Below are 26,149 nucleotides of genomic sequence, written 5' to 3'. Positions count from 1 at the left end.
TGTCTAATTTGAACCCTGTAGCAGGAAATATACATGACACTTATATTAAACGTTTGAAACGTAAGTTGTTATAAAATGCTAGTTATCTACCATACACTATGATTTTGTTTCCATACTTTCATTTCTCTGTCTCCATGCTACTCATTTTTTCCTTTCTATCCATTTTCCCCCCTCAAACGAACTGGCTGTAACAAAACAACAAAAAAAAAAAAATACTCTATTTGAGATCCGAATCTATTTTTATTTTATAGACGAATGAATATTAAGTGATTAGGAGTAAGTCGAGGCATTCCGTTAAAATAAAAGGCAATGATTTAAAGTGTTATTTCAACACATTTTTAGTCGGTTATTTAACAACGTTTATGTTGCTTAATTCATGATCCTAATAGTATTCAAATTCTTAGATTTTTAGCAAAACATAGTTTTATCAGTAATTAAAACGTGGCCTATACATATAACTTGGGAGTAGCAGACATAATTTGTATCCACCCTGTAGAAATGTTTCCGTGTTTCATTATTTTATGTAAAATATATTTTCAAGCGCTTGAGATAGGCAGGGCATGTAGCACGTATGGGCGAATGCAGAAATGCACATAGAGTGTTAGTTGGGAGGCCGGAGGGAAAAAGACTTTTGGGGAGGCCGAGACGTACATGGGAAGATAATATTAAAATGGATTTGAGGGAGGTGGGATATGATGGTAGAGACTGGATTAATTTGCTCAGGATAGGGACCAATGGCGGGCTTATGTGAGGGCGGCAATGAACCTCGGTGTTCCTTAAAAGCCAGTAAGTAAGTAAGTAAGTAAGTAAGTAAGTAAGTAAGTAAGTAAGTAAGTAAGTAAGTATACTTTCAAAGCTTGGATAATTGCATTTCATCCAAATAAGCTTCTTGCGACAAAATTAATGGGCACATGTCATAAATATGCTCTTCCTTAGGAAAAGATGTAAGAAACAAACATATGAAACTGAGGGAAAAATTCTTTCAATGTTCCTTCATTCATGGCAACCTTCAAAGTTTTGAGTCAGCACAAAGACATAGTTAGCAATAATTTTAAAGTATCAATTCTACTTGAAAGTATTCGCCATAATTTGTAACCACCCTGTATAAGTGTTTCTATGTTTAAGTATTTTATATAAAATATTTTATTTTAGTAGGTTATTTTACGACGATTTATCAACATCTTTGGTTATTTAGCGTCTGAATGAGATGAAGGTGATAATGCCGGTGAAATGAGACCGGGGTCCAGCACCGAAAGTTACCCAGCATTTGCTCATATTGGGTTGAGAGAAAACCTCGGAAAAAACCTCAACCAGGTAACTTGCCCCGACCGAGAATCGAAACCGGGCCACCTGATTTCGCGGCCAGACGCGCTAACCGTTACTCCACAGGTGTGGACTATATAAAATATATTTTCTGAGCTTGAATAATTGCATTTCAGCCAAATAAACTTTTTGAGACAAATTTAATGGGCAAATTTATGTCATACATTTGCTTTCCTTTAGGGAAAAATATACGGAAGAAACATATGAAACTAAGAGAAAAATATTTTAATGTTGCTTCATTCATGGCAATCTTCAAAGTCTTGTGTTCGCAAAAAGACGTAGTTATCAATAATTTTAAAGTATCAACTCAACTTGAAAGTAGTCGAGATAATTTGTATCCACCCTGTAGAATCTTCCTATGCTTCTGGGTTCAACGAGAAAGATATTTTCAAAGTTTTGATAATTCTGTTTCATCCCAAGACGTTTCTTGGAACAGTTTGTATATGCCATTCGTTTGGCTTTTCTCCCATAGTGACAGGAATAAAAACATATGAACAAAAAAAAAAAAAAGAACAAACAGAATAAAAACCTAGACACCTCATTATCAGAAACCAAACTCCGAGCTAGAAGAAGAAGGAAGAAGGAGACGAAGTAGGATTGAAAGAATTCAACAGTAGGCCGTGCTGTTCCTGGCAATTTTTTATTCTCTCTCACTCCCTCTCTGTCTTGTAGTATTTTCTCACTCTTTGAAGTGGAATTGAGGGCAGCCGGGCGTAGGGAGGGAAAGGAGGAACTCGTGACCTTTAAAGCTTCTCTCAACTGCCGCCAGTGCTGCCTCTACCGGACGGAAAGGCAGCTTGACAAAAGAAACGCTCTTTCAATTAAAGAAGGCTTATCTTAATCCAAGCGGAAGTGAGAGAGAAGAACTTCGTGGATTCTGCTATCTCCTTCATAAACGAATAGATATCTTAACAAGTAACTCGAGAAAAGAATTGGGTTTTGTTAATTAAAATTCTCAACTTGAAGTTCCATGAAACGAGATTATAGTTTGCAGCTAAACAATTCATTAGAACGCCATTGTAGAGGGCAGGAGCGTCTAATAGGGTTACCAACATGATTGGATGTTGTTTTCGCTGTACTATAACAGTCCCGTTGCTATGGGAACTGTATAATCTGTTGAAACAAAAAAGAAATTCCGACCGTGCTGTTAGTTTGTAAGGATATGTCTACAAATCTCTCTCTAACGAGGGCTTTACGCGGCCAGTTATGTGGCTAAAATCCGCTAACTTTCTGCGTGGGAAGGAGAGCAAGTTTAGCACAAAGCAAAAATGGAAATGGCAGGAAAGTAACGATGTAATTCGTCATTATCAGTCCGTTTATAGAGACGTTTAGAACTTAAGTCGAAACTAAAAGGCATTAAATCAGTTTCAGCTACCTTCTCAGAAGAAATAAATTAATATCATTATTTCTTCAAAATGCGTTGGTGTTCACTTTATAACAACATACATTGTTATAAGGGTATTAAAGCGCATTATACGACTGTCAACGGTCGAGTACTTGAAATTCTATATCGTATTATAATATAATAGTGGCTTGTGCAGCAAATGCTGCAAACTAAGTTCATTAAACGTTCAAATAAACATTTTTCAGATTTATTTTCAATGAAGAATACCAGACATTCTGAAAGTTATTTGCTTTCATAATAATGAAAGATATTCTCTCTCGAGCCAATACTGAAGAGAACCACGCACATAAATATCTACACCACACCGCCATTAAGTATATGAAAAAGACCCAACCCCACGTGATCAATAACTATAAAAATATTTGATTTTTAATAATATTATTATCTTACGTAAGTTTTGTAGCTTTCAGTAACATATACTACAATATATACTATATAGCCGCCACTCAGTAAAATATAGAAATCAAAATCTAATTTAAGTTATTCTTTACATCTACTTATACAGGGACATAATTTTATTTTTACTAACATTTTTATTGTTAACTTGCCTATACCTTTGGATCAACGCCGTTTGCTATCCCCTTCCACGACTGGAGTTCGATGATATTGGCGTAATATACAAACAAATCACTTTACTAGGTACAGGAGGAAAGAAAAGTAGTTCATCCATTTACGTAAACTAGGAAATATTGCGCTTTTGAGTTTGATCATTTTCATTAGGTTTTTGTTTAATCAAAATACAGTACAGTATTAACAATGAGTGTTTTTACTCACGAATTGAGCTATCCATGCGGACGTATTCATTATGCAGTGTATATTATACTGTCTACACCACATTAGCGTACGATATGAGAATGAAGTTAAATTGAAAAATAATCATAATATGGACATTTAAACACATTTTTTTAAAATGGTGGCCGTTCATTTCGATACAGGCTTCAGTTCTAATGTGCATATTATCGCACTATAGACTATTGTACCTAATCCCAATTACCAGTTTCGTCCTTCGTACTAGTAACTCATGTTGAAATAATTCCGTACCTACTCTATAAAAGAGTACCTTACATACTATAAATTCAATTTTCACTTCTGCTCGATCCGAAAAGATAAAATTATTCAGACATGCTATCTACTGTCCGTCTAAGTGGTTATGCCGTAGGGTCGTAGAAAGGAGGGAAATCATGTCACAGTTAATTACTTAACGTGGCCCTTTTATTTAAGTTACTTTAAACAGTTGTATAATATTACGTAGACGTCCAGTTCGTAACAGAAATTAATGTTCTCAGAAAAGAGCTAAGACAGCCCAACCAGTAGCTGGCGAATAAAAACTGGTGGGGGGAAACCGGGATACGACGTAGGCAAATGGACGACAGTACCTGTGCGAAAATGATTCAATAGTGAAAGCTTTTTCGTCACTGGAAATCGCGAACATATTTTTGGAACGTACTGTTTACTATGACCGTAAGGCTACTATGCGGTCTTGGATCTGTGTGGAAGACGGTTGAACTTCATTAGTAGAAGGGGTGGGAGTGAAGTACATTAAAAAAACTCAGGTACAATAAAAATTGAAGTAAAAATAAAATGATGTCCCTGTATAATCCCAAAACGTTTCACATTCATATCATCAATATAGCATTCATATGTATAATTAATGAAAAATAGTCACATCACGGTATTAACTACAATCATATTTCATTTCTAATAACAATAATGTCATCAAACCACCTCAAGTTTTGTAATTTTCAATATCCAATATACAGCTGTACCCAGAAAATTACACACCACAGAATCGAACCCGTAAATTATTTTTAGTAAGTTAAGTTTTTAATAACCAATTTAATTTGAGCTCTAAATATGTCAGCATTCTTGCAGATCATGGCCTTCGTGTAATATTGTTTGTTGTAGTGTGTGTTTTGTTTTATTCTGAAATGCAATTAGCTAGTTCTCAAAACTGACGACAGATGGATTTTGGAAAATAGGAAAATTGTGTTGAAAAATTGACATTTCACTGAAAACTACTATTTTTCTGAAAAACTTTGAGTTACAAGCTTCAAAATGAGGGGTCATTTATTAAAATCCGTTCAGCCGTTTTCCCGTAATTTCCATTACCAATTCAAATTATATATATATATATATATATATATATATATATATATATATATACATATATTTAATTTTCTAAAATGACAAAGCATTATGGTGCTGCTAAAAATCTACTTCCAAATTGTCGTGGAAATATGGCTTTTCAATATCACTGATAACGATACAATGGTTTGAAAATGACTCTTTCTCCGTATAGAGCGATTTATCATAACTTTTTGTGGTATTTTCTTCATATTCAGTATTTACAAGTCCATTTACAGGGTGATTTACATTAAATATAATAATTTTTTTTCTTTGCATAGCGATTTCTACTGAACCATTGCACGGAATTTGTTCACATTCAGTATGTACAAGTCAATTTATCAGGCAATTATATACATGAAATATAATAATGTTAGTACTAGTCTGTCCGTGCATATGTATAACACAAGATTTTAATTGCAATATTAACTTTGAAGATACAGTTTTTTTTACAGAAATGGCCAAAATTTGCTTAAGGGGAGGCAGAGGTGAAATTTTCGAACAAAACTGAAGAAAAAATGAAAATTTGGTTTTTTCCATTTTTATTATCTTTATTTTGATATTCCGATGTTAGTTTTTGATTTTGTGCCCTTAAAAGTATGAAATTAAAACCAAGATAACTGTATTACTATATTATTCCCATAATAAACTAATACTTATCATTATTTATATACCTTCTCTGAACATATAAATAAAAAAAAAATATTGAAAATGTCTTACAATATGGTGCATAGATCATTTTATATCAAACGATATAAAGTTTTATAAAATTATTAATATTTACAGAACTATTGTACTTAGAAAGTTGAAACTTGGTATGTCATTACTAATAACATACTTAGTATCCATGATCAATTTCAAACAAATCGGATAAATTTTGTGGATTTTGAAATATTCACCTCTGCCTTCCCTTAAATTTCTAACTTTTATTATTTCCTCCAAAAGTATACTTTCAACACTAGAAAGACACAAGTGACACCAATAAGGTATCACTCATGAGGCAACTGAGCTAGGAGATAATGGGCTAGGGTGGCCTGTTCCTTTCCCCCTCTATTGCATACATCGCTGACTAGATTCATCATTCATTAATTCATAGCGTTCTGCCCAAGGGCAGGTCTTTCACTGCAAACACATTATTCTCCAGTCTTTCCTATTTTCTGCCTTCCTTTTTGTCTCCGCATATGATCCATAGGGGAGAGTCGGGTAGTATCGGATATCGGGTAGTATCGGACAGTGCGTTTCTTTCATCTACCACCATATGGTAGTACCTGAATGACAAGGTTACGTTTCTCTATGCGACATCACAGAAACGTAACCATGTCAATCAGGTACTATCATCGTGTTGTAGATGAAAGAAACTCACTGTCCGATATTACCCGAAGTCCGATACTACCCGACTCTCCCCTATATCTTAATGTCGTCTATCATCTGATATCTTCTTCTGCTCCGAACTCTTCTCCCGTTCACCATTCCTTCTAGTGCATCCTCCAGTAGACAGTTTCTTCTCAACCAGTGACATTCCTTTTCCTCTTTCTGATCAGTTTCAGCATCATTCTTTCTTCATGCAATCTTTCCAATACAGCTTCGTTTCTTACTCTGTCTGTCCATTTCACACGTTCCATTCTTCTCCATATCCACATTTCAAATGTTTCTAGTCGCTTTTCTTCACTTCGTCGTAATGTCCATGTTTCTGCCCCATAAAATTCTACACAACACACACAGCACTTCACTAGTCTCTTCCTTAGTTCTTTCTCCAGAGGTCCGCAGAATATGCTCCTTTTTCTATTAAAAGTTTTCCTTTGACTAGATATATAGTACACTATTGTTCTAGTGTGTTTAGTTTCTGGCTTTTTGGTTGGATGTGTAGAATTTCCATGTCTGTGTTGATGTCTCTGTTAGAATTTTGATGTGTTCTGCATATGTGGAAGTGTTTTGTAATTTTGTTATGGCTGTGACGTGTTCTTTGTAACGTGTTTGAAATGATCTGCCTGTCTGTCCTATGTAGAAGTTGTTGCAGGTGTTACATTTGAGTTTTATACGCCTGTGTGGTTGTATTTGTTTGTTTGTGTTGTTTGTGTGTTGAGATGTTTTTGTAGAGTATTAATTGGTCTGTATACGATATTATAATTTAATTTCTTAAATGAGGTTGCAGTCTTGTGTGTGTTTTTGTTTTCGTATGTTAGGTCAGTTTCTATCTGATCCTTTTGCAATTCACTGCGGGCTAAAGCAGGGAGATGCACTATCACCTTTACTTTTTAACTTCGCTCTAGAATATGCCATTAGGAAAGTTCAGGATAACAGGCAGGGTTTGGAATTGAACGGGTTACATCAGCTTCTTGTCTATGCGGATGACGTGAATATGTTAGGAGAAAATCCACAAACGATTAGGGAAAACACGGAAATTTTAGTTGAAGCAAGTAAAGCGATCGGTTTGGAAGTAAATCCCGACAAGACAAAGTATATGATTATGTCTCGTGACCAGAATATTGTACGAAATGGAAATATAAAAATTGGACATTTATCCTTCGAAGAGGTGGAAAAATTCAAATATCTTGGAGCAACAGTAACAAATATAAATGATACTCGGGAGGAAATTAAACGCAGAATAAATATGGGAAATGCGTGTTATTATTCGGTTGAGAAGCTTTTGTCATCTAGTCTGCTGTCGAAAAATCTGAAAGTTAGGATTTATAAAACAGTTATATTACCGGTTCTTCTGTATGGTTGTGAAACTTGGACTCTCATTCTGAGGGAGGAACATAGGTGAAGGGTGTTTGAGAATAAGGTGCTTAGGAAAATATTTGGGGCTAAGCGGGATGAAGTTACAGGAGAATGGAGAAAGTTACACAACGCAGAACTGCACGCATTGTATTCTTCACCTGACATAATTAGGAACTTAAAATCCAGATGTTTGAGATGTGCAGGGCATGTAGCACGTATGGGCGAATCCAGAAATGCATATAGAGTGTTAGTTGGGAGACTGGAGGAAAAAAGACCTTTAGGGAGGCCGAGACGTAGATGGGAGGATAATATTAAAATGGATTTGAGGGAGGTGGGTTGCGATGATAGAGACTGGATTAATCTTGCACAGGATAGGGACCGATGGCGGGCTTATGTGAGGGCGGCAATGAACCTTCGGGTTCCTTAAAAGCCATTTGTAAGTAAGTAAGTGTGATGTATTTTCTGTGTTCTTGTGTTTGTGTTGTATTCTTATGTTTTTTGTGATTATGTTTTGTCTTTCTTATTATGTTGTCTATTATTTTCGGGTTGTATCCGTTTTCTTGTGCTATGTGCCAGAAACTAAACACACTAGAACAATACGAAATATACAGGCACACAAAAACACATTCAAATGAAATTCTCAACACACAACTCAATTTCAGAACACACACACTCTTTGACTCCACATTACACTACACAAACACACCCCCACAGGAAACAAAACAAAAGGCTCTAAGATCAACAACAACCAGTTCTGATGATGGCCAATAGCAGGCTGAAACATGTGTAACAGGGTAATATAAAATTTAACACAAAAAAGACAAATAATACGTTTCCCGAAAATAAATTATAAACAATAATATCATTCTTGGCACCCCCTTGCCCCAATCGTTGCTCAGGTCTTTAATATTTTCGGCGATTTTGCCCTCTATGTCTCGTAGGTAAGAATGGTACATATTCAGTAAACAAATCCGAATATCCTCTGACTTGGTTCGGCGTCGCTGAATGAGCCGATCGATAGCCGCTGCGCCATCGCAAATATCCGCACCGGCTGATGGGCGAGTGCAAAATAATTGATCCAGTGACTTATTAGCCCCCAGAGTGTTGTTGGTACGGCCCATATTTTTTCCCATCCATCCAATATAACAGCCAATTTCAGAGCAATTCCAGCAATCTCTTTTCTTTTATTCCCACTAGTCCGCACTCTGAGCGGTGGAAGGACCGGGGCGTTCATTAAATAATACGCGCACGAATTTTTATGGTAACGTAGCATGTGAAATGAGTGCTCGTAACTTTTACCCCTTCTGGCGGGCCACACGCAACACCGCGTACCCATCAAACGAACGTTGACGACAATAGCGAGCGATCTGCTACTATTTCACCCAGCAGCGTCACGTTTCAGCAGAGAATGCGTGAAATTTCACAAGTTGCAACGAAACTGATGTCAAAGATTTTCGACTCTTATAAATTTGGTTGTTTTCATTACGTAATAAATAATTAGAAAAAGAATTTGACAAGAAAATAGGTAAATAGACTGTAGATCTATACAGAAACAAATAGATAGGGTAGAGATACCAAATTTCGTGATATATGAAGCTAGTTATATTACGGAGTAAAATATATGAGTCATTATCGAGTTTTGCAGCAATTTCTGTCCATGGCAAATATCACTATTATATTTCCGCTGAACCCGTTACAAATAAATATAAAGTAATTACATAATTAAAATAGGACGTTTGATCAAGGGAACATTCGTGTCTGATAGAAGGATAAATCGTTTAATATGTTACTTAATTTAAATTGTATTTAAATAATTAAAATGCGGTAATTTTGGTCCATTTTGGTGCAATGGCAATTCCTTTAACATGTTTCTTAATTGTTATTACATGCAACCATAGTTTAATGAAGATTGACATATCATTTAGTTTTAATGTGTATGCTTTATATTACTTGCTATGTGTTTCAAAAGTTACTGTAATAACATTGTACAATTATGTTCATCTAGAGAAACTACATTTTCCAATGGTGAAATAATAATTAAACAATTAATTAGCTTCCGATATTACTTCATACAAACACAGAAACATTCTCTGTAGGCTATGTTTAATAGCTTTCGATTGTTGTTGTCCAAGGTCCCTTATAGACGAAGTCATTTGTTTTTATTTCAGTATAGCGCCTTAGATGGCGTTGTTATTGTAATTTTAAAACTCATTTATCTCATTAAATATCAGTCCTATCAAAATTTTTCAAGGAATAAAACTTATCGCAAATTATTTGTAAAGAAACTTTTGTTATGTAACATTTTTCATAAAAATCAATAATAAGCGAGATATTTCGATTTATTTAATTCAGGCCCCCTTATAACCCCCCTTTTAAATAATGTATTTTGAACGCCATATAGCCTAAAATCTAAGTTACAACGAACTTAATTTATATTCCAATTTTCATCGAAATCCGTTCAGCCATTATCGCGTGAAAAGGTAACAAACATACAGACAGACATACAAACAAAAATTTCAAAAAAGCGATTTTCGGTTTCAGGGTGGTTAATTATATATGTTAGGACCAATTATTTTTGGAAAATCGAAAATTACCAGAAAAATTTTGGCTACAGATTTATTATTAGTATAGATTTACTATATAAATTCAATTTTAAAATAATCAGTAGATCACAAAGACCAATTGAAATAACATTTTAATTGTGCTTCAAAGTATTATACAGAGTGATTCACGAGGATTTACCGTCCCTTACGAAGCTTATTTCGTAAGATTCCTAAGACATTCTGAGCAAAAACTGTCATATAAACATTTGTCCTAATCTCACTATTTTCAGAGTCACACTAATTTAAAGTTGTTGGTAAAATACAAATTTTTTTTAGTTTTGAGGGTAAAAGAATATTACAAATAGAGAATGAACTATTCAGAAGTATCATTTCTTTAATTGCCCAGTGTTCTGAAGCTAAAAATGTGTTGTTAATTGCTTTGTACAGGTTTTGTTTTTCAATGTTTAAGTAAAAATGACATCATTCATACGCAAATGCGTCAATGAGTTTGGAAGTACTATTTTCAGTGAGGACGGCAGTGTCTTATTTTGTTTAGTGTGTGAAAAGAGTGTTTCTGCAAGGAAAAAATATAACATTGTGCTGCATATTAATACAACGCAGAATAAAAAGAGGTTTAAGAATAAATCTAAGTTAAACCAGCAACTGATTAAAAGCGATGTGGTTGTACAATCGAGTTCTAGTGATACATTATTCAATAATAATTAAATAAGGTAATAATAATAATAATAATAATAATAATAATAATAATAATAATAATAATAATACGGTAATCGTTCTACGTAACAAATAATATTTCCGTGTTTTCGTTTTTGCTTATTTACTGTTTGATCGTGCTTCGAAATCCGGGTTTTAACATATGATATGCGTAAATAATTACATAGTGATTTAATATATATACTCTTGCAATGAATATGTTTTACGTTATTTTATAATCTGACAGTTTTATAAATGTAAATTTTAAACCATATGTTTTAACTGCCAACTTACTTATAATATTTGACTGTTGTCAAATATAATTCATTTATGCTCGACCATGCCGAAATGTGGTAATTATACACCTGGTAGCAGTCCTTTAATGCATGTCATTAAAGTACACCTATTCATTAAAGTTCAGGTTTTCGATTATTCTCCGATATGCAATCGAAAGACAACGAGGGAAACGTCACGGAGATTGGAAATCCAATACTGTCTTAAAAGATTATGTTCTGTTACTATAATAATTAGCGTTAATTGTAAATAATATTCAAATAAATTCAATTTGTCATCTCTTTTTTCAATGTCGAATTCAATTTCAAGGTTATATCAAGACATGTTTATCTTACTCTCTAGATTATATCAAGGTCGTAGACATTCGTTTCCCGGAAAAAATCATTACCTTCGCGTCTGCGCACATATCACAATTCATGAGGTAGGCTATTGCACTCACATAACAATAACATGAATGCTTATGAATAATTTCAAGTTAGAAATATGGTCGAGCATAAAAAGTCGTATGAAACTTGCCTATAATGGTAATTAAGACGCTCGTATGAAAATTATGAAACTCGCTTGCGCTCGTTTCATAAACAAACATACTCGCGTCTTAATTACTACCATTATAGGCTCGTTGCATAATGTACTATTATATGAGACATTTTTAAAAACACCATACGATACATATTTTTTATAAAAGAATTTTGGTGAATTCTGTCTGGGATACAGAAAAATTATCAGCAGAAATGACAGAAGAAAATGAATACCAGCCTCACTTGGAGTCAATAGTCGGGGCGAGACAGTCAGTTGTTTCGCTAGCGCTGTTAGTTTTGGAGGGAACAATGACCAAGGGAAGGACTCTGCCAAGGACAGAGGCCGGTGTTGCTAAAGGAAGGCGCCCTCATACATAACGGTCCTCGATTTACGACCGACTTGTCAAATACATCATAGGCCTGGCCACGGTCCCTTTGGCATACGTTTCAAATTATATATTTTTTATACCAAGCAATCGAGAGATTTATTCTGCTGTGTGGGGCCAGGAAACTCGGCGGGAGGGGAGGGGAGTGGCTGGACGAAAGGACTTCCCCGAACCCCACCACTACCCCATTATAAAGTGATGCATATGAAGCCCAATTTTTTACACTCCACGCTATCCCCTCCTGGCTTAGCGATGCCAGAGAAAATTGGCCAATGCGTAGAGAAGTAAAAAAAGTGCCACTATAAAAAAAAAGGGTTGCCCAAACGTTTTAAAAATGAGATGTGTGATTTTATCTCCCTTGGCACCAAAAATTCCATTCGCTTTACCGCCTATAAAAAGTTGCTGGCTAAATCAACCTGATTAGCTTCGCCTCTGGTTAGGAGCAAAGCTTCATAAAGCAATGCATATATGTTAGTGTCCTTCAACTTTTTCAACGTCGACAGCCGAAAGAGAATTCCAGTCTTACTAATAAACCGTGTATAGTTTTTATACGAGACTTATGCAGAGTTGAGACAGAAAACGTTACTAATAAACCATGAATAAGCTATGGACGTATAAACAGGCTGTAACTATACAATGGGACTTGCTTTGCAGTAGTTATATACACGAAACCCCTTGTTCAAGTGTTTTATATAGAGAAAAAAATGGCCGCCCTCTAACAGCTGTTCGTATAGACTGTCGTTTTATGATTATGGTTACCTTGTAACCACAGAAGAACAAACCAAAGATTATAGAATTATTACAATAATATTGCTGTAGCTTGTACTCTTTGACCACAATGTAGTGTAGTAATCGATTAGAGCCAGTTGTACTATCGATATTTAACACGCCACACTAGAGCGCTCTACCGGATGCAATAGAGAACCTCAGATATTCTATTACCTTTCGTAGCGAAGTAATGACGAAACTATGACGTAGCTGTGTTAACAGTTGTACTGTTATACACGACGTATGTAGTGATTATTAGTAAGGAATTTATACACGACTTATAAACGAGCTACTCATTGTATAAGTATAAGACAGTTAAACGTCTGTATATAGAGTTTTTATTAGTAAGACCGTTGGTACATAAGAAATATATAGCGTAATATACCTTATATGCTATCGGTCTTACTAATAGAAACTCTATATACAGAAGTTTAACTGTCTTATACTTATACAATGAGTAGCTCGTTTATAAGTCGTGTGTAAATTCCTTACTAATAAACACTACATAAGTCGTGTATAACAGTATAACTGTTACACGGCTACGTCATAGTTTAGTCATTACTTCGTTACGAAAGGTAATGGAATATCTTAGGTTCTATATTGCATCCGGTAGAGAGCTCTAGTGTGGCGTGTTAAGTATCGATAGTACAACTGGCTCTAATCGATTGCCACACTATATTTTGGTCAAAGAGTACAAGCTACAGCAATATTATTCTAATTATTCTGTGCCCTTTGGTTTGTTCTTCTGTGGTTACAAGGCAACCATCATCATAAAGGTCTGCGCACACCGACGCGGGACGCGGGAGCGGTAGCGAATGCGAAACCGACGCGAATTATTGTGAGTACAGCGGGATATGAATCCACTCACACCGCAGCGACACAATCCCGTCTAGGTGGCGGGACTGCAGCGTTGTACTCGCAGTTCGCTGCAAGCAGCGTTTTCCCGTGTCCCGCATTCATTTTGGCAATGGCGACTGAACAGTTAATAGAGTGCGTTAGGAGCGTTATTACAATTTCTGCCGTTAGGTTCGCCTCCTAATGATGAATAGTTTCATTACTAAACACTTTGTATCGTGAAAATTCTTTAATTTTGCATTACTCATCTAGTACGCAGATTACAAACATGCCAAGCATATTTCAGTTTTATTTGAGATTTATTGAGAGAATATACAGATTTTCAGTGTGATTTAATTAAATTTACAATTTTGTTTCTCGTGGATTTGTTAAATTAAAAATGTTGCTTTCAAACTACAAAAGCTTTTGACGCTCTAGGGTTAAGTGAGCGGGACGTTTTGGACGCTCTAGATATAGACAACCAGAGCGATTCTGACACTTTAGGATTTGGAATCAGACGCGTTTTTGATGCTCTGGACGTAGGTTAGCGGCGCGTTTTTGACGCTCTAGGGCTAAGTGAGCGGCGCGATTTTGTCGCTATAGAGACAGTTCAGCGGTGCGTTTTTGACGCTCTGAAGTTAGTTCGGCAGCGCGTTTTTGGCGCTCTAGGGTTAAGTGAGCGGCGCGATTTTGACGGTATAGTTAGTTCAGAGGCGCGTTTTCGACGCTCTAGGGCTAAGTGAGCGGCTCGATTTTGACGCCCTAGAGTTAGTTCAGCGACGCGTTAGTTCAGCGTTCAGCTCTGTAGTTCACCGGCGCGTTTTTGACGCTCTATGGTTAGGTGAGCGGCACGTTTCTGACGCTGTAATGTTATGTGTATGGCGCGTATTTGACGCTCTGGAGTTAGTTCAGCGGCGCGTTTTTGACGGTCTATGGTTAAGTGAGCGGCGCGATTTTGACGCTCAGGGGTTAGTTCAAGGGGTGTTTTTAACGCTCTACCGTTAAGGTAGGTGCGGGTTTTTGACGCTCTACAGTTAGTGAGCGGCGGATTTTTTACATTCTGCAGTTCAGCGGCGCCTTTTTTACGCTCTAATGTTAAGTGAGCGGGGCGTTTTTGACGCTCTGGAATTAGTTCACCTGCGCGTTTTGATGCTCTAGTGTTAGGTAAGCGGCGCGATTTTGACGCTCAAATGTTAAGTGAGCGGCGCTATTTGACGCTCTGGAGTTAGTTGAGCGGCGCGTTTTTGACGATCCAGGGTTAGGTGAGCGGCGAGCTTTTGACGCTCTAGCGTTAAGTGAGAAATGCGCTTTTGACGCTCTAAGATTAGATGAGCGACGCGTTTTTGACGTTCTAGTGTTAGGTGAGCGGTGCGTTTTTAAGATTTTGACGCTCTAAGGATAAGTGAGCGGTGTGTTTTCTAATGTGTTGACGCTGTAGGGTTAGGTTAGCGGCAAGTTTTCTGAGAGTTATGATACTCTAGGGATAGGTGAGCGGCGCTTTTTCTAAGGTTTTGACGCTCTGGGATTAGGTGAGCGGCACGTTTTTGACGCTCTAGGGTTAGGTACCTGGAGCGTTTTTTACTCTCTAGTATATGGCAACCGTCGCATTTTTGACGCTCTAGGGTTAAGTCAGCGGCGCTGATTTTGACGCTATGGAGTTAGTTCAGCGGCGCGTTTTTGACGATATAGGTTTAGGTGAGCGGCGCATTTTGACGCTCAAGGGTTAAGTAGGCGGCGCTTTTTTCACGCTCTATAGATAGTTCAGCGGCGCGTTTTTAACGCTACAGGGTAAGGCGAGCGGCGCTTTATTATGCTCTACTGTTATGTAAGCAGCGCGTTTTTGACGCTCTGGAGTTAGTTCAACGGCGCGTTTTTTACGCCCTATTGTTAAGTGAGCGGCGCGTTTTTGACGCTCTGTAGTTAGTTTGGATGTGCTTTTTTAACTTTGTAGGATTAGGTGAGCGGCTCGTTTTCTGACGCTCTAGTGTTAAGCGAGCTGCGCGTTTTTGACGCTCTAAGTTTAGATCAGCGACGCGTTTTTTATGCTCTGGGTTTAGGTAAGCGGCGCGTTTTTGACGCTGTGGAGGTAGTTTAACGGTGCGTTTTTGACGTTCTAGGGTTAGGTGAGCGGCGCGCTTTTGACGCTCTATAATCAGATGAGCGGTGTGTTTTTGACGTTCTAGTGTTAAGTAACCTGCGCGTTTTTGACGCTCTACGTTCAAATGAGCGACGCGTTTTTGACGCTCTAGTATTAGGTGCGCGGCGCGTTTTTGAGACTCTAGCCTACATGAGCGGCGCGTTTTCTAAGATTTTGATGGTCTAGGGTTCCGTAGCAGCGCGTTTTCTAAGGCTTTGAAGGTCTTGGGATAGGTGAGCGGCGCGTTTTCTAAGGTTTTGACGCTCTAGGGTTAGATGAGCATCGCGTTGTCTAAGATTTTGACGCTCTAGGGTTAGATGAGCAGCGCGTTGTCTAAGGGTTTGACGCTCTAGGGCTAGATGAGCAGCGCGTTGTCTAAGGTTTTGACGCTATAGGGTTGGATGAGCAGCGCGTTGTCTAAGATTTTGACGCTCTAGGGTTAGATGAGGAGTGCGTTGTCTAAGGTTTTGACGCTATAGGGTTAGATGAGCAGCGCGCTGTCTAAGGTTTTGACGCTCTAGGGTTAGATGAGCAGCGCGTTGTCTAAGGTTTTGACGCTCTAGGGTTAGATGAGCAGCGCGTTGTCTAAGGTTTTGACGCTCTAGGGTTAGATGAGCAGCGCGTTGTCTAAGGTTTTGACGCTCTAGGGTTAGATGAGCAGCGCGTTGTCTAAGGTTTTGACGCTCTAGGGTTAGATGAGCAGCGCGTTGTCTAAGGTTTTGACGCTCTAGGGTTAGATGAGCAGCGCGTTGTCTAAGGTTTTGACGCTCTAGGGTTAGATGAGCAGCGCGTTGTCTAAGGTTTTGACGCTCTAGGGTTAGATGAGCAGCGCGTTGTCTAAGGTTTTGACGCTCTAGGGTTAGATGAGCATCGCGTTGTCTAAGATTTTGACGCTCTAGGGTTAGATGAGCAGCGCGTTGTCTAAGGTTTTGACGCTCTAGGGTTAGATGAGCAGCGCGTTGTCTAAGGTTTTGACGCTATAGGGTTAGATGAGCAGCGCGTTGTCTAAGGTTTTGACGCTCTAGGGTTAGATGAGCAGCGCGTTGTCTAAGGTTTTGACGCTATAGGGTTAGATGAGCAGCGCGTTGTCTAAGGTTTTGACGCTATAGGGTTAGATGAGCAGAGCGTTGTCTAAGGGTTTGACGCTCTAGGGTTAGATGAGCAGCGCGTTGTCTAAGGTTTTGACGCTCAAGGGTTAGATGAGCAGCGCGTTGTCTAAGGTTTTGACGCTCTAGGGTTAGATGAGCAGCGCGATGTCTAAGGTTTTGACGCTCTAGGGTTAGATGAGCAGCGTGTTGTCTAAGGTTTTGACGCTCTAGGGTTAGATGAGCAGCGCGTTGTCTAAGGTTTTGACGCTCTAGGGTTAGATGAGCAGCGCGTTGTCTAAGGTTTTGACGCTCTAGGGTTAGATGAGCAGCGCGTTGTCTAAGGTTTTGACGCTCTAGGGTTAGATGAGCAGCGCGTTGTCTAAGGTTTTGACGCTCTAGGGTTAGATGAGCATCGCGTTGTCTAAGATTTTGACGCTCTAGGGTTAGATGAGCAGCGCGTTGTCTAAGGTTTTGACGCTCTAGGGTTAGATGAGCAGCGCGTTGTCTAAGGTTTTGACGCTATAGGGTTAGATGAGCAGCGCGTTGTCTAAGATTTTGACGCTCTAGGGTTAGATGAGCAGCGCGTTGTCTAAGGGTTTGACGCTCTAGGGTTAGATGAGCAGCGCGTTGTCTAAGGTTTTGATGCTCTAGGGTTCCGTAGCAGCGCGTTTTCTAAGGCTTTGAAGGTCTTGGGATAGGTGAGCGGCGCGTTTTGTAAGGTTTTGACGCTCTAGGGTTAGATGAGCAGCGCGTTGTCTAAGGTTTTGACGCTTTAGGGTTAGATGAGCAGCGCGTTGTCTAAGGTTTTGACGCTCTAGGGTTAGATGAGCAGCGCGTTGTCTAAGGTTTTGACGCTTTAGGGTTCCGTAGCAGCGCGTTTTCTAAGGCTTTGAAGGTCTTGGGATAGGTGAGCGGCGCGTTTTGTAAGGTTTTGACGCTCTAGGGTTAGATGAGCAGCGCGTTGTCTAAGGTTTTGACGCTTTAGGGTTAGATGAGCAGCGCGTTGTCTAAGGTTTTGACGCTCTAGGGTTAGATGAGCAGCGCGTTGTCTAAGGTTTTGACGCTCTAGGGTTAGATGAGCAGCGCGTTGTCTAAGGTTTTGACGCTATAGGGTTACTTGTGTTATGTGTAATATTTGAGTAGTGATATATCGAGGTAATGCATTCATTTCTCACTGAGTGAAGTTTGGACATTGAATGTTGAATTTTCTTTCAAGTGAGTAAAATGAGCAGTGAGTAAAGTGATTACTTAGGCCTACTTCTTTACGTTGTATTGTTTTTAAGGCTTACTTTACGCATTGATAACAGTGGGTAAAATACAACTTTTCGCACTATCGCAGAAACATTTTTTTTTCAAGAAGTTTGTTGTGCATCGAACTTCTTGCTTTGCGTTTTAAATCTCCGTCTTCAGGTACATCTGCGGCTTTCTGCGTTCTTTCTTTTTTTCGCTCCGGTCATAATTTATCCAAGCTTTAATACGATGCACAAACTTTCATAAAAGAGACAGGTTATTATGAAACAATACTGCCCCTGAAGTGCTAAACCTTCGGACAGGCGACGGAGGACAGCGCTAGGCGGAGAACTACGTATTAACCTACAGTTGGAGACCACAGGCCAATGAATGTAAGCGGAATGGAGGGTACTCACCGTCTTCTTGAGCCTGGATATGGGAGACATGTTGAGGCCGGCGATGATGGCCATGAGCGAGTTGAAGTTGCCGATGTTGAAGCACTCCCGAGCCGCTTCGATCCAGTACTCCATCACCTTGACACGCAGCTTCTTCTTCACGTGTTGCTGCGGACAAAGGTGACGTCAGACATCTGCTGCAGCGGGGTATCAATTACAGTGTGGCGGTATGGCGCAGAGTTGATGATAAGGGTAAAGATAGGAGTAGGGTTGTTGTTTAGTCAACTGTCCAAAGACAGGTCTGAACCTCACAAGTGACATCAAGAAGGCACTCGTCCAGGAGATAACGCCAGTTCCTTTCCCCAGGAGTAGGGTGTAAGGGTAATATTAATGAGGAAGTGTGGAGTTATGAAGAACAGAATTAAGAAGAGTAAAATTATGAAGAGTAGAATTGTGAAGAGGATGAATATGAAGAGTAGAATTATGAACAGTATGATTTTGGAGCGTAGCATTGTGAAGAGTGGGATTGTAAGAAGAATAGAATTATGAAGAGCAGCAGAACTATGAAGAGAAGTATGATTGTGAGAACTAGAATTATGAATAGGAATGGAATTATGAAGAGGAGAAGAATTATGAGAGTAAAATTATGAAGAGTAGACTTATGAAAAGCAGAATTATAAAGAGGAGAATTGTGAAGATGAGTGAAGAGGAGTAGAGTTATAAAAAGAATTATGAAGTAGAGTAGGAGCAGAAGTATGAAGAGTAGCAGCAGAATTATGATTGAAATTGTGAAGAATAGGGTTGGAAGAGGAATAGAATTATGAAGAGAAGTAGAGTTATAAAGTTAAGAATTATGAAGAGTAGGAGCAGAAGTATGAAGAGGAGTAGGAGCAGAAATATGAAGAGTAGGAGCAGAATTATGAAGAGGAGTAGGAGTAGAAGTATGAAGAGGAGTAGAATTATCAGTGAAAATGTGAAGAATAGGATTATAAGAAGAACAGAATTATGAAGAGCAGTAGAGTTATAAAGAGAAGAAATATGAAGAGGAGTAGAATTATGAGAAATAAAATTGTGAAGAATAGGACTGTAAGAAGAATAGAATTATGAAGAGGAGTAGAATTATGAAGAGGAGTAGGATTATGAAGAGGAGTAGGATTATGAAGAGGTGTAGGATTATGAAGAGGAGTAGGCTTATGAAGAGATGTAGGATTATGAAGAGGTGTAGGATTATGAAGAGGTGTAGGCTTATGAAGAGGTGTAGGATTATGAAGAGGTGTAGGATTATGAAGAGGAGTAGGCTTATGAAGAAGTGTAGGATTATGAAGAGGTGTAGGATTATGAAGAGGAGTAGGATTATGAAGAGGTGTAGGATTATGAAGAGGTGTAGGATTATGAAGAGGAGTAGGATTATGAAGAGAAGTAGGATTATGAAGAGGTGTAGAATTATGAAGAGGTGTAGGATTATGAAGAGGAGTAGGATTATGAAGAGTTGTAGGATTATGAAGAGGAGTAGGATTATGAAGAGGTGTAGGATTATGAAGAGGAGTATGATTATGAAGCGGTGTAGGATTATGAAGGGGTGTAGGATTATGAAGAGGAGTAGACTTATGAAGAGGTGTAGGATTATGAAGAGGAGTAGGATTATGAAGAGGTGTAGGATTATGAAGAGGAGTAGGATTATGAAGAGGTGTAGGATTATGAAGAGGTGTAGGATTATGAAGAGGTGTAGGATTATGAAGAGGAGTAGGATTATGAAGAGGTTTAGGATTATCAAGAAGAGTAGATTCATGAAGAGCAGTAGTTATAAAGAGAATTATGAAGAGGGATAGGAGCAGAATTATGAAGAGGAGTAGGAGCATAAATACGAAGATTGAAGTATGAGGAGTGAAATTGTGAAGAGTAGGATTGTAACAAGAATAGAATTATGAAGAGGAGAAGAGGAGTGGAATTACAAAGAGCAGCAGAATTGTGAAGAGGAGTATGATTGTGAGAAGTAGAATTATGAATAGGAATAGAATTAAGAGAATAATTATGAAGAGGAGTAGGATTATGAAGAGAAGTAGACTAACGAAGAGGAGTAGAGTTTTGAGAAGAATTATGAAGAGTAGGATTATGAAGTGAAGTGGGATTATAAATAGGAATAGAATTATGACATGGAGAAGAATCATTATGAAGAGAAGTAGGATTATGAATAGGAACAGAATTATGACGAGGAGAATATAAAGCGTAGGATTATTATCAGGAGGGGTAGAATTATGAAGCGGAGTAGAATTATAAAGAGGAAGAGAATTATGAAAAGTAGCTGGATTTCGAATACAAGTAAAATTATGAAGAGTAAGATCGTGAAGAAGGGTGGAATTACGAATAGGAGTACAGCTATGAAGAGGAACAGAATTACGATGAGAGACATACTGCCTAGAATTATGAAGGGTGGAATTTTTTAGGGAATTAAGATTATGGAGAGGTAGAATTATGATGGTGACAAAAATGACGACAATGCGGAAGATAGTGATTATATAGCTAATGTGTACATGGACGATAAAAGAAATATGAGAACAGCAAAGAACAAAGTATGGTAAACGTTGATAAGTAATTAACTCAGCGTGATGATATTGATAACAGTAAAGAATAGGAAGACAGGAAGGAATAAAATGAGTAACAGCAGTATGATGTCACTTGTAGAGTCTAAAATGGGGATAAACACTTTTCTGTCGGATTCTTACAAAATTATTGTAACAAACTTCGGCATCTGTTTTCTTGTCTGAAGTTTACTGAATATTAAATCAACGAATTGTGGAATAAATCAATGAACTAGTGAATCAAGAAACGAAAAACAAAAACATACACGCATCTAAATAAAAAGATGTTCTCTCCTTTAATGGTAATAAAAGCAACCTGGTGCTTGCCAAAGCAGGCGTACCTTGCAGACCTCGGTGGCGACGAAGTAGCTCAGCCTGTTGAACCACTGCACGTAGGACTCGAGGTTGCGGGTCTTCTTCATGTCCTTGAAGGACGTCTCGAGGTGCGGATTCTCCTTGGCGAAGGCCTGCACGAACTCCTCGGGCCCGATGTACGACAACCGCTCCAGTTCCACATGCGTCAGCTGCTGAGCCAGAAGGGCCGGGCTAGGACACAGCTCCGTCACGTCCGTCTGCAACACACAAACCACATTGTGAGACACACCACACACGTCATAAAGTAAGGTATAGAATTAAATGAAGTAAGTGGTACACTGGCGTTCAAAGATACCTGACCCCTACTAATCGATAGTGATCGATAATTTGTTTGTGTAAGTGTGGCTTCCTCAGTTATTACTTCTGTGAATAGATGGCGAAGATAATAATAATAATAATAATAATAATAATAATAATAATAATAGTTTCATTTTCCCTGGCAGAGTTAAGGCCATCAGGCCTTCTCTTCCACTCAACCAGGATCAAATCAGATACAGAAAAGTACATACCGGTACCGAAATATTAACTTAAAAATATTAATAGACATAATTAAGTAAAAAGAGAGATTGAATGCATATACACAATCAGTATTAACTTTAAAATAATAATAATAATAATAATAATAATAATAATAATAATAATAATAATAATAATAGTTTTATTTTCCCTGGCAGAGTTAAGGCCATCAGGCCTTCTCTTCCACTCAACCAGGATCAAATTAGATACAGAAAAATACATACCGGTACCGAAATATTAACTTAAAAATATTAATAAACATAATTAAGTAAAAAAGAGAGATTGAATACATATACACAATCAGTATTAACTTTAAAATAATAATAATAATAATAATAATAATAATAATAATAATAATAATAATAATAATAATAATAGTTTTATTTTCCCTGGCAGAGTTAAGGCCATCATGCCTTCTCTTCCACTCATTCATTCATTCATTCATTTATTTTATTCCATAGATCTTACATGAGCAATGAAGCTTTAAGATGTGGAACATGTCAACATTTTACAATATTACAATTACAATTTTTACAAATTTTTATAGTTTTACAATTTAGTAATTTTCTACAATTTTTACAATGTTGTACAATTTTTTTACATTTTGGCGAGATGTAGTGAGATGAAATGAGGTCCGAGGATTCGCCAAAATATTACCCGGCATTTGCCTTTTCGGTGGGGGAAACCTCGGAAAAACCCAACCTGGTAATCAAATCAAAGGGGGTAATCAAATCAAAGGTGTTGATGCCAAGGACTCGCCATAGACCATCCGGTTTCAGTCCCACGGATAATAATAGTTTTATTTTCCCTGGCAGAGTTAAGGCCATCAGGCCTTCTCTTCCACTCAACCAGGATCAAATCAGATACAGAAAAATACATACCGAAATATTAACTTAAAAATATTAATAAACATAATTAAGTAAAAAAGAGACATTGAATACATATACACAATCAGTGTTAACTTTAAAATAATAATAATAATAATAATAATAATAATAATAATAATAATAATAATAATAATAATAATAATATATATAATAATGATAATAAAAAGAGACTGAATACATAATCAGAAACAGGAAAATACATTCTAGTATACAGTATTAATTAAAAAAAAAAAAAGAATTAATACATATGAACATAATCTCACAACTAGAGGAATAGTGGAATTAGCATGATCAGCACAGCACGGGTTACATTGAGACAATGACAATTACCTAAATATAAGTGTTAATGGAAAAATAAAGTAATGACTGTGTAAAATAATAATAATAATAATAATAATAATAATAATAATAATAATAATAATAAGAATAATAAAAATTATACCTAAAAACTAATTCCTTGCATTTAAAATATTTCTAAACAACCTAATTTTAAACAACTGAGGGCTAAGACTACCCCTGATTTCCAGCGGCAGCGAATTCCATGAGCGGGCCATGGCTATTGAGAAAGAACTTGAGTACAGAGATGTCTGATGACGTATTGATAGCAACAGATTCTGCTGTGAACGTGTATTACGATTATGATGTGAAGATAATAGTCAGTTTTTCAATCATACATAAATATACCTGCATTAGAGAATTCAATATTTCATCTGCTGATTGTAAAACAACAATGAGTTTAGCGGGAAACCGCTGATATTGTCAATTATGAGAATAATTTAAGTTTAATCTACATTTTCATTTTCCCCGACACCTCTTCTAACCGCTCCAATAATGGTGCCATCTATTGAAAACTAGCGGAACTATTTCAAAGTTTGTCAATCTTTTTTTATCTCTGATTCTGACTTATTCTGTGGTTAGAAAGTTCGCTTACACGATCAGAAAATCGTAGGTCAGATATATTTGAACAGCAGCATATGTTCATTTTATATGGTGTCCTTTTTATCTGGACACCGGCATGGCATGAAAGTTAAACGGAAATGGTTGTTGTAGTGTATGAAAAATTAGAAAAAAAAATCCTGGTACCAGATTGCTATAGATTTGATCTTAGTGATGATATTTTATATTCAAACCCATCGTTCCGATGCCGAAACCGGGGTTGCCAGAGATTCTGAATTTCCCAAGATTGTTCTCGATTCTAATAGTTTGTTCTGGATTGAGCTATATTTGCTAAAAAAAAAATGAAAAAATTCAATGTTTTGCTCAATTATATGAAGTTATCTTTAAAATTCATCATCAATTTTTTTTCAAGACCCTGTCCAACCTATGTTAAGCATCGTAGACAAAGCCGCTTGAAGTCTAGTGTGAGGTTGTATTGAAAAAAACAACGATAATACTATAGCATGTATTAGGTGTAATGTGTAATATCTTTATTCGTTACTCTCTTTGAATCAAAGTTAATGAGGCAAAGATATTGCAGACTAAATGTAGCCGAATATTGAAAACCGCAATCCATAGTACACAACAGTAGAAAGAGTGCTGTAGTTATTATTATTATTATTATTATTATTATTATTATTATTATTATTATTATTATTATTATTATTATTATTATTTCAACTCTGTATCCTGCATTTTTCCAGTGTCCATCTAGCTCAAATTTGACAGTACTTTTCCAAACTTTATCAATAGATCAAAATAAATTTCGTAATCTAGAAAAAATTGTAACAAAATTAAAAGTTTATATAAATTAGTTAAAATGCATAAAATCAATAAAATCAGTTGTATTGCAAATTTAATTAATTTAAATATGTAGTGACGTTGTTTGTAGTATTACAACCTGTCCTGGATTCCAGATAAGAAAATCTGGCAACCCTGGCCGGAACACAAATGCCCCCTGTCGGAGATTTCACTACCTACAAAGATTTCAGTTACGCTTGTTCGCCGACAGGGGCAGAGGGAAAGTGGTAAGGTCATCGGCTCAAACGCTATCTAGTATGTAATTAAGGTATTACTGGGACGCAAAAGAGAAGAAGTTTGTTCCAGAAGCTCTAATTTAGGCTTACAAGCAAACGTTCTGATGGGGCCAGATAAAAAAGTTAAATTTTTTTCTTCCACCATGTTAATAATGTCAAGAGATGTGCTTAGGCCTATACAAATTTTGGCCACTCGACCGCAATTACGAGGTCCGTGAAAAAAATTAATTCGCCAGGGGCCGCTAACAGAAAAAAAAACGCAATTTCAGTGGACAAATTTATTGGAGCGGACACAACAATTGTTGAGCTATTTTTCAACATATTTTCCATCGGAACTGAGACATTTCTCATATCATGGGATCGACAGAGAGAGGTGCAGACGCAGTCAAACGCTGGTTCCGGACTGAGGCGGCTGACTTCTACGACACAAAAATTGATCCCATGGTATGACAAATGTCTCAATTCCAGTGGGGATATGTTGACAAATAGCGCAAAAATTGCTGTATCTGTTTCAATAAATATTTCCATGAAATTGTGCTTTTTTCTATAAACGATCTCAAGGAAAATCACGTTCTGGACGGCCTCGTAATTGCGGTCGAGTGGCCAAAATTTGTATAAGCACTTCTTTTGACATTAATAACATGGTGGAAGAAAAACTCCGACACAAGGAATATAAGGCTTAAAGTCCCTCCCGGAGGACGTGTGCTCCGGTTTTTTGCGTCCTGAAAAATCCACCGGCCCCAGCCAGGTTTGAACTCGCAACTCTAGAGGAAAGCGCGTTACCCCAGGACCACTGAGGGCGACTCCAATGATGGCAGCTTCTTGAAATTTTTTGTGCCGGATGAGGGAACTTTTTGCTGCTGACTAAACCTAGAATGGTTCATATTTATTACATTCTAAGCTAGAAATCAATTTTTAAAATTTAAAGGTAATTTTTAGATTCATTTCATTGGTACACTTTTTTTTTCAGAAATAAGGTTATGAAATTTACAAGGCATGCTAACAAATATATGATACTTTTAATGTTACAGTTATTTTAATATATATATATATATATATATATATATATATATATATATATATATATATATATAAAACAATTTGTGAATTGCAGCTATTTTTCTAGACGGAAAAAATTAATTTGTCGAACGACGAATATTAATTTGAACTTTAGTATAAACAGAATGGACATATTAAAATTATATTATATGGTTTTACTTTTGTGTCCTCTGAAAAAGAGAGGTTGAAATTTCATTATCAGAGCTATAAAAAATGAATAAAGTGCACTAATGTACAGTGGTATAGTAATAATCTAAAAAGTACATTTAAAATTTGAAAA

At 37.1% G+C, this 26,149-nt stretch overlaps 1 protein-coding gene across 1 annotated transcript in view; it reads right to left on the bottom strand.

The window, feature by feature from the left end:
• The window catches only part of LOC138700214 (ras-GEF domain-containing family member 1B-A), a 760,608-nt gene that overhangs the window by 75,001 nt on the left and 659,458 nt on the right, over positions 1–26,149 (bottom strand). Inside the window, exons 5-6 of the mRNA XM_069826665.1 lie at positions 21,401–21,631; positions 18,502–18,648 (exon numbers count right to left, since the gene is read on the bottom strand). Of these exons, the coding sequence (XP_069682766.1) occupies positions 18,502–18,648; positions 21,401–21,631 (378 nt within the window). The remainder of the gene's footprint in view (positions 1–18,501; positions 18,649–21,400; positions 21,632–26,149) is intronic.

This window comes from Periplaneta americana, chromosome 5, assembly GCF_040183065.1.
Source record: "Periplaneta americana isolate PAMFEO1 chromosome 5, P.americana_PAMFEO1_priV1, whole genome shotgun sequence".
Taxonomy (NCBI): domain Eukaryota; kingdom Metazoa; phylum Arthropoda; class Insecta; order Blattodea; family Blattidae; genus Periplaneta; species Periplaneta americana.
The sequence above is the reverse complement of the archived record's forward strand: the minus strand, read 5'-3'. Positions and strand labels throughout refer to the sequence as shown.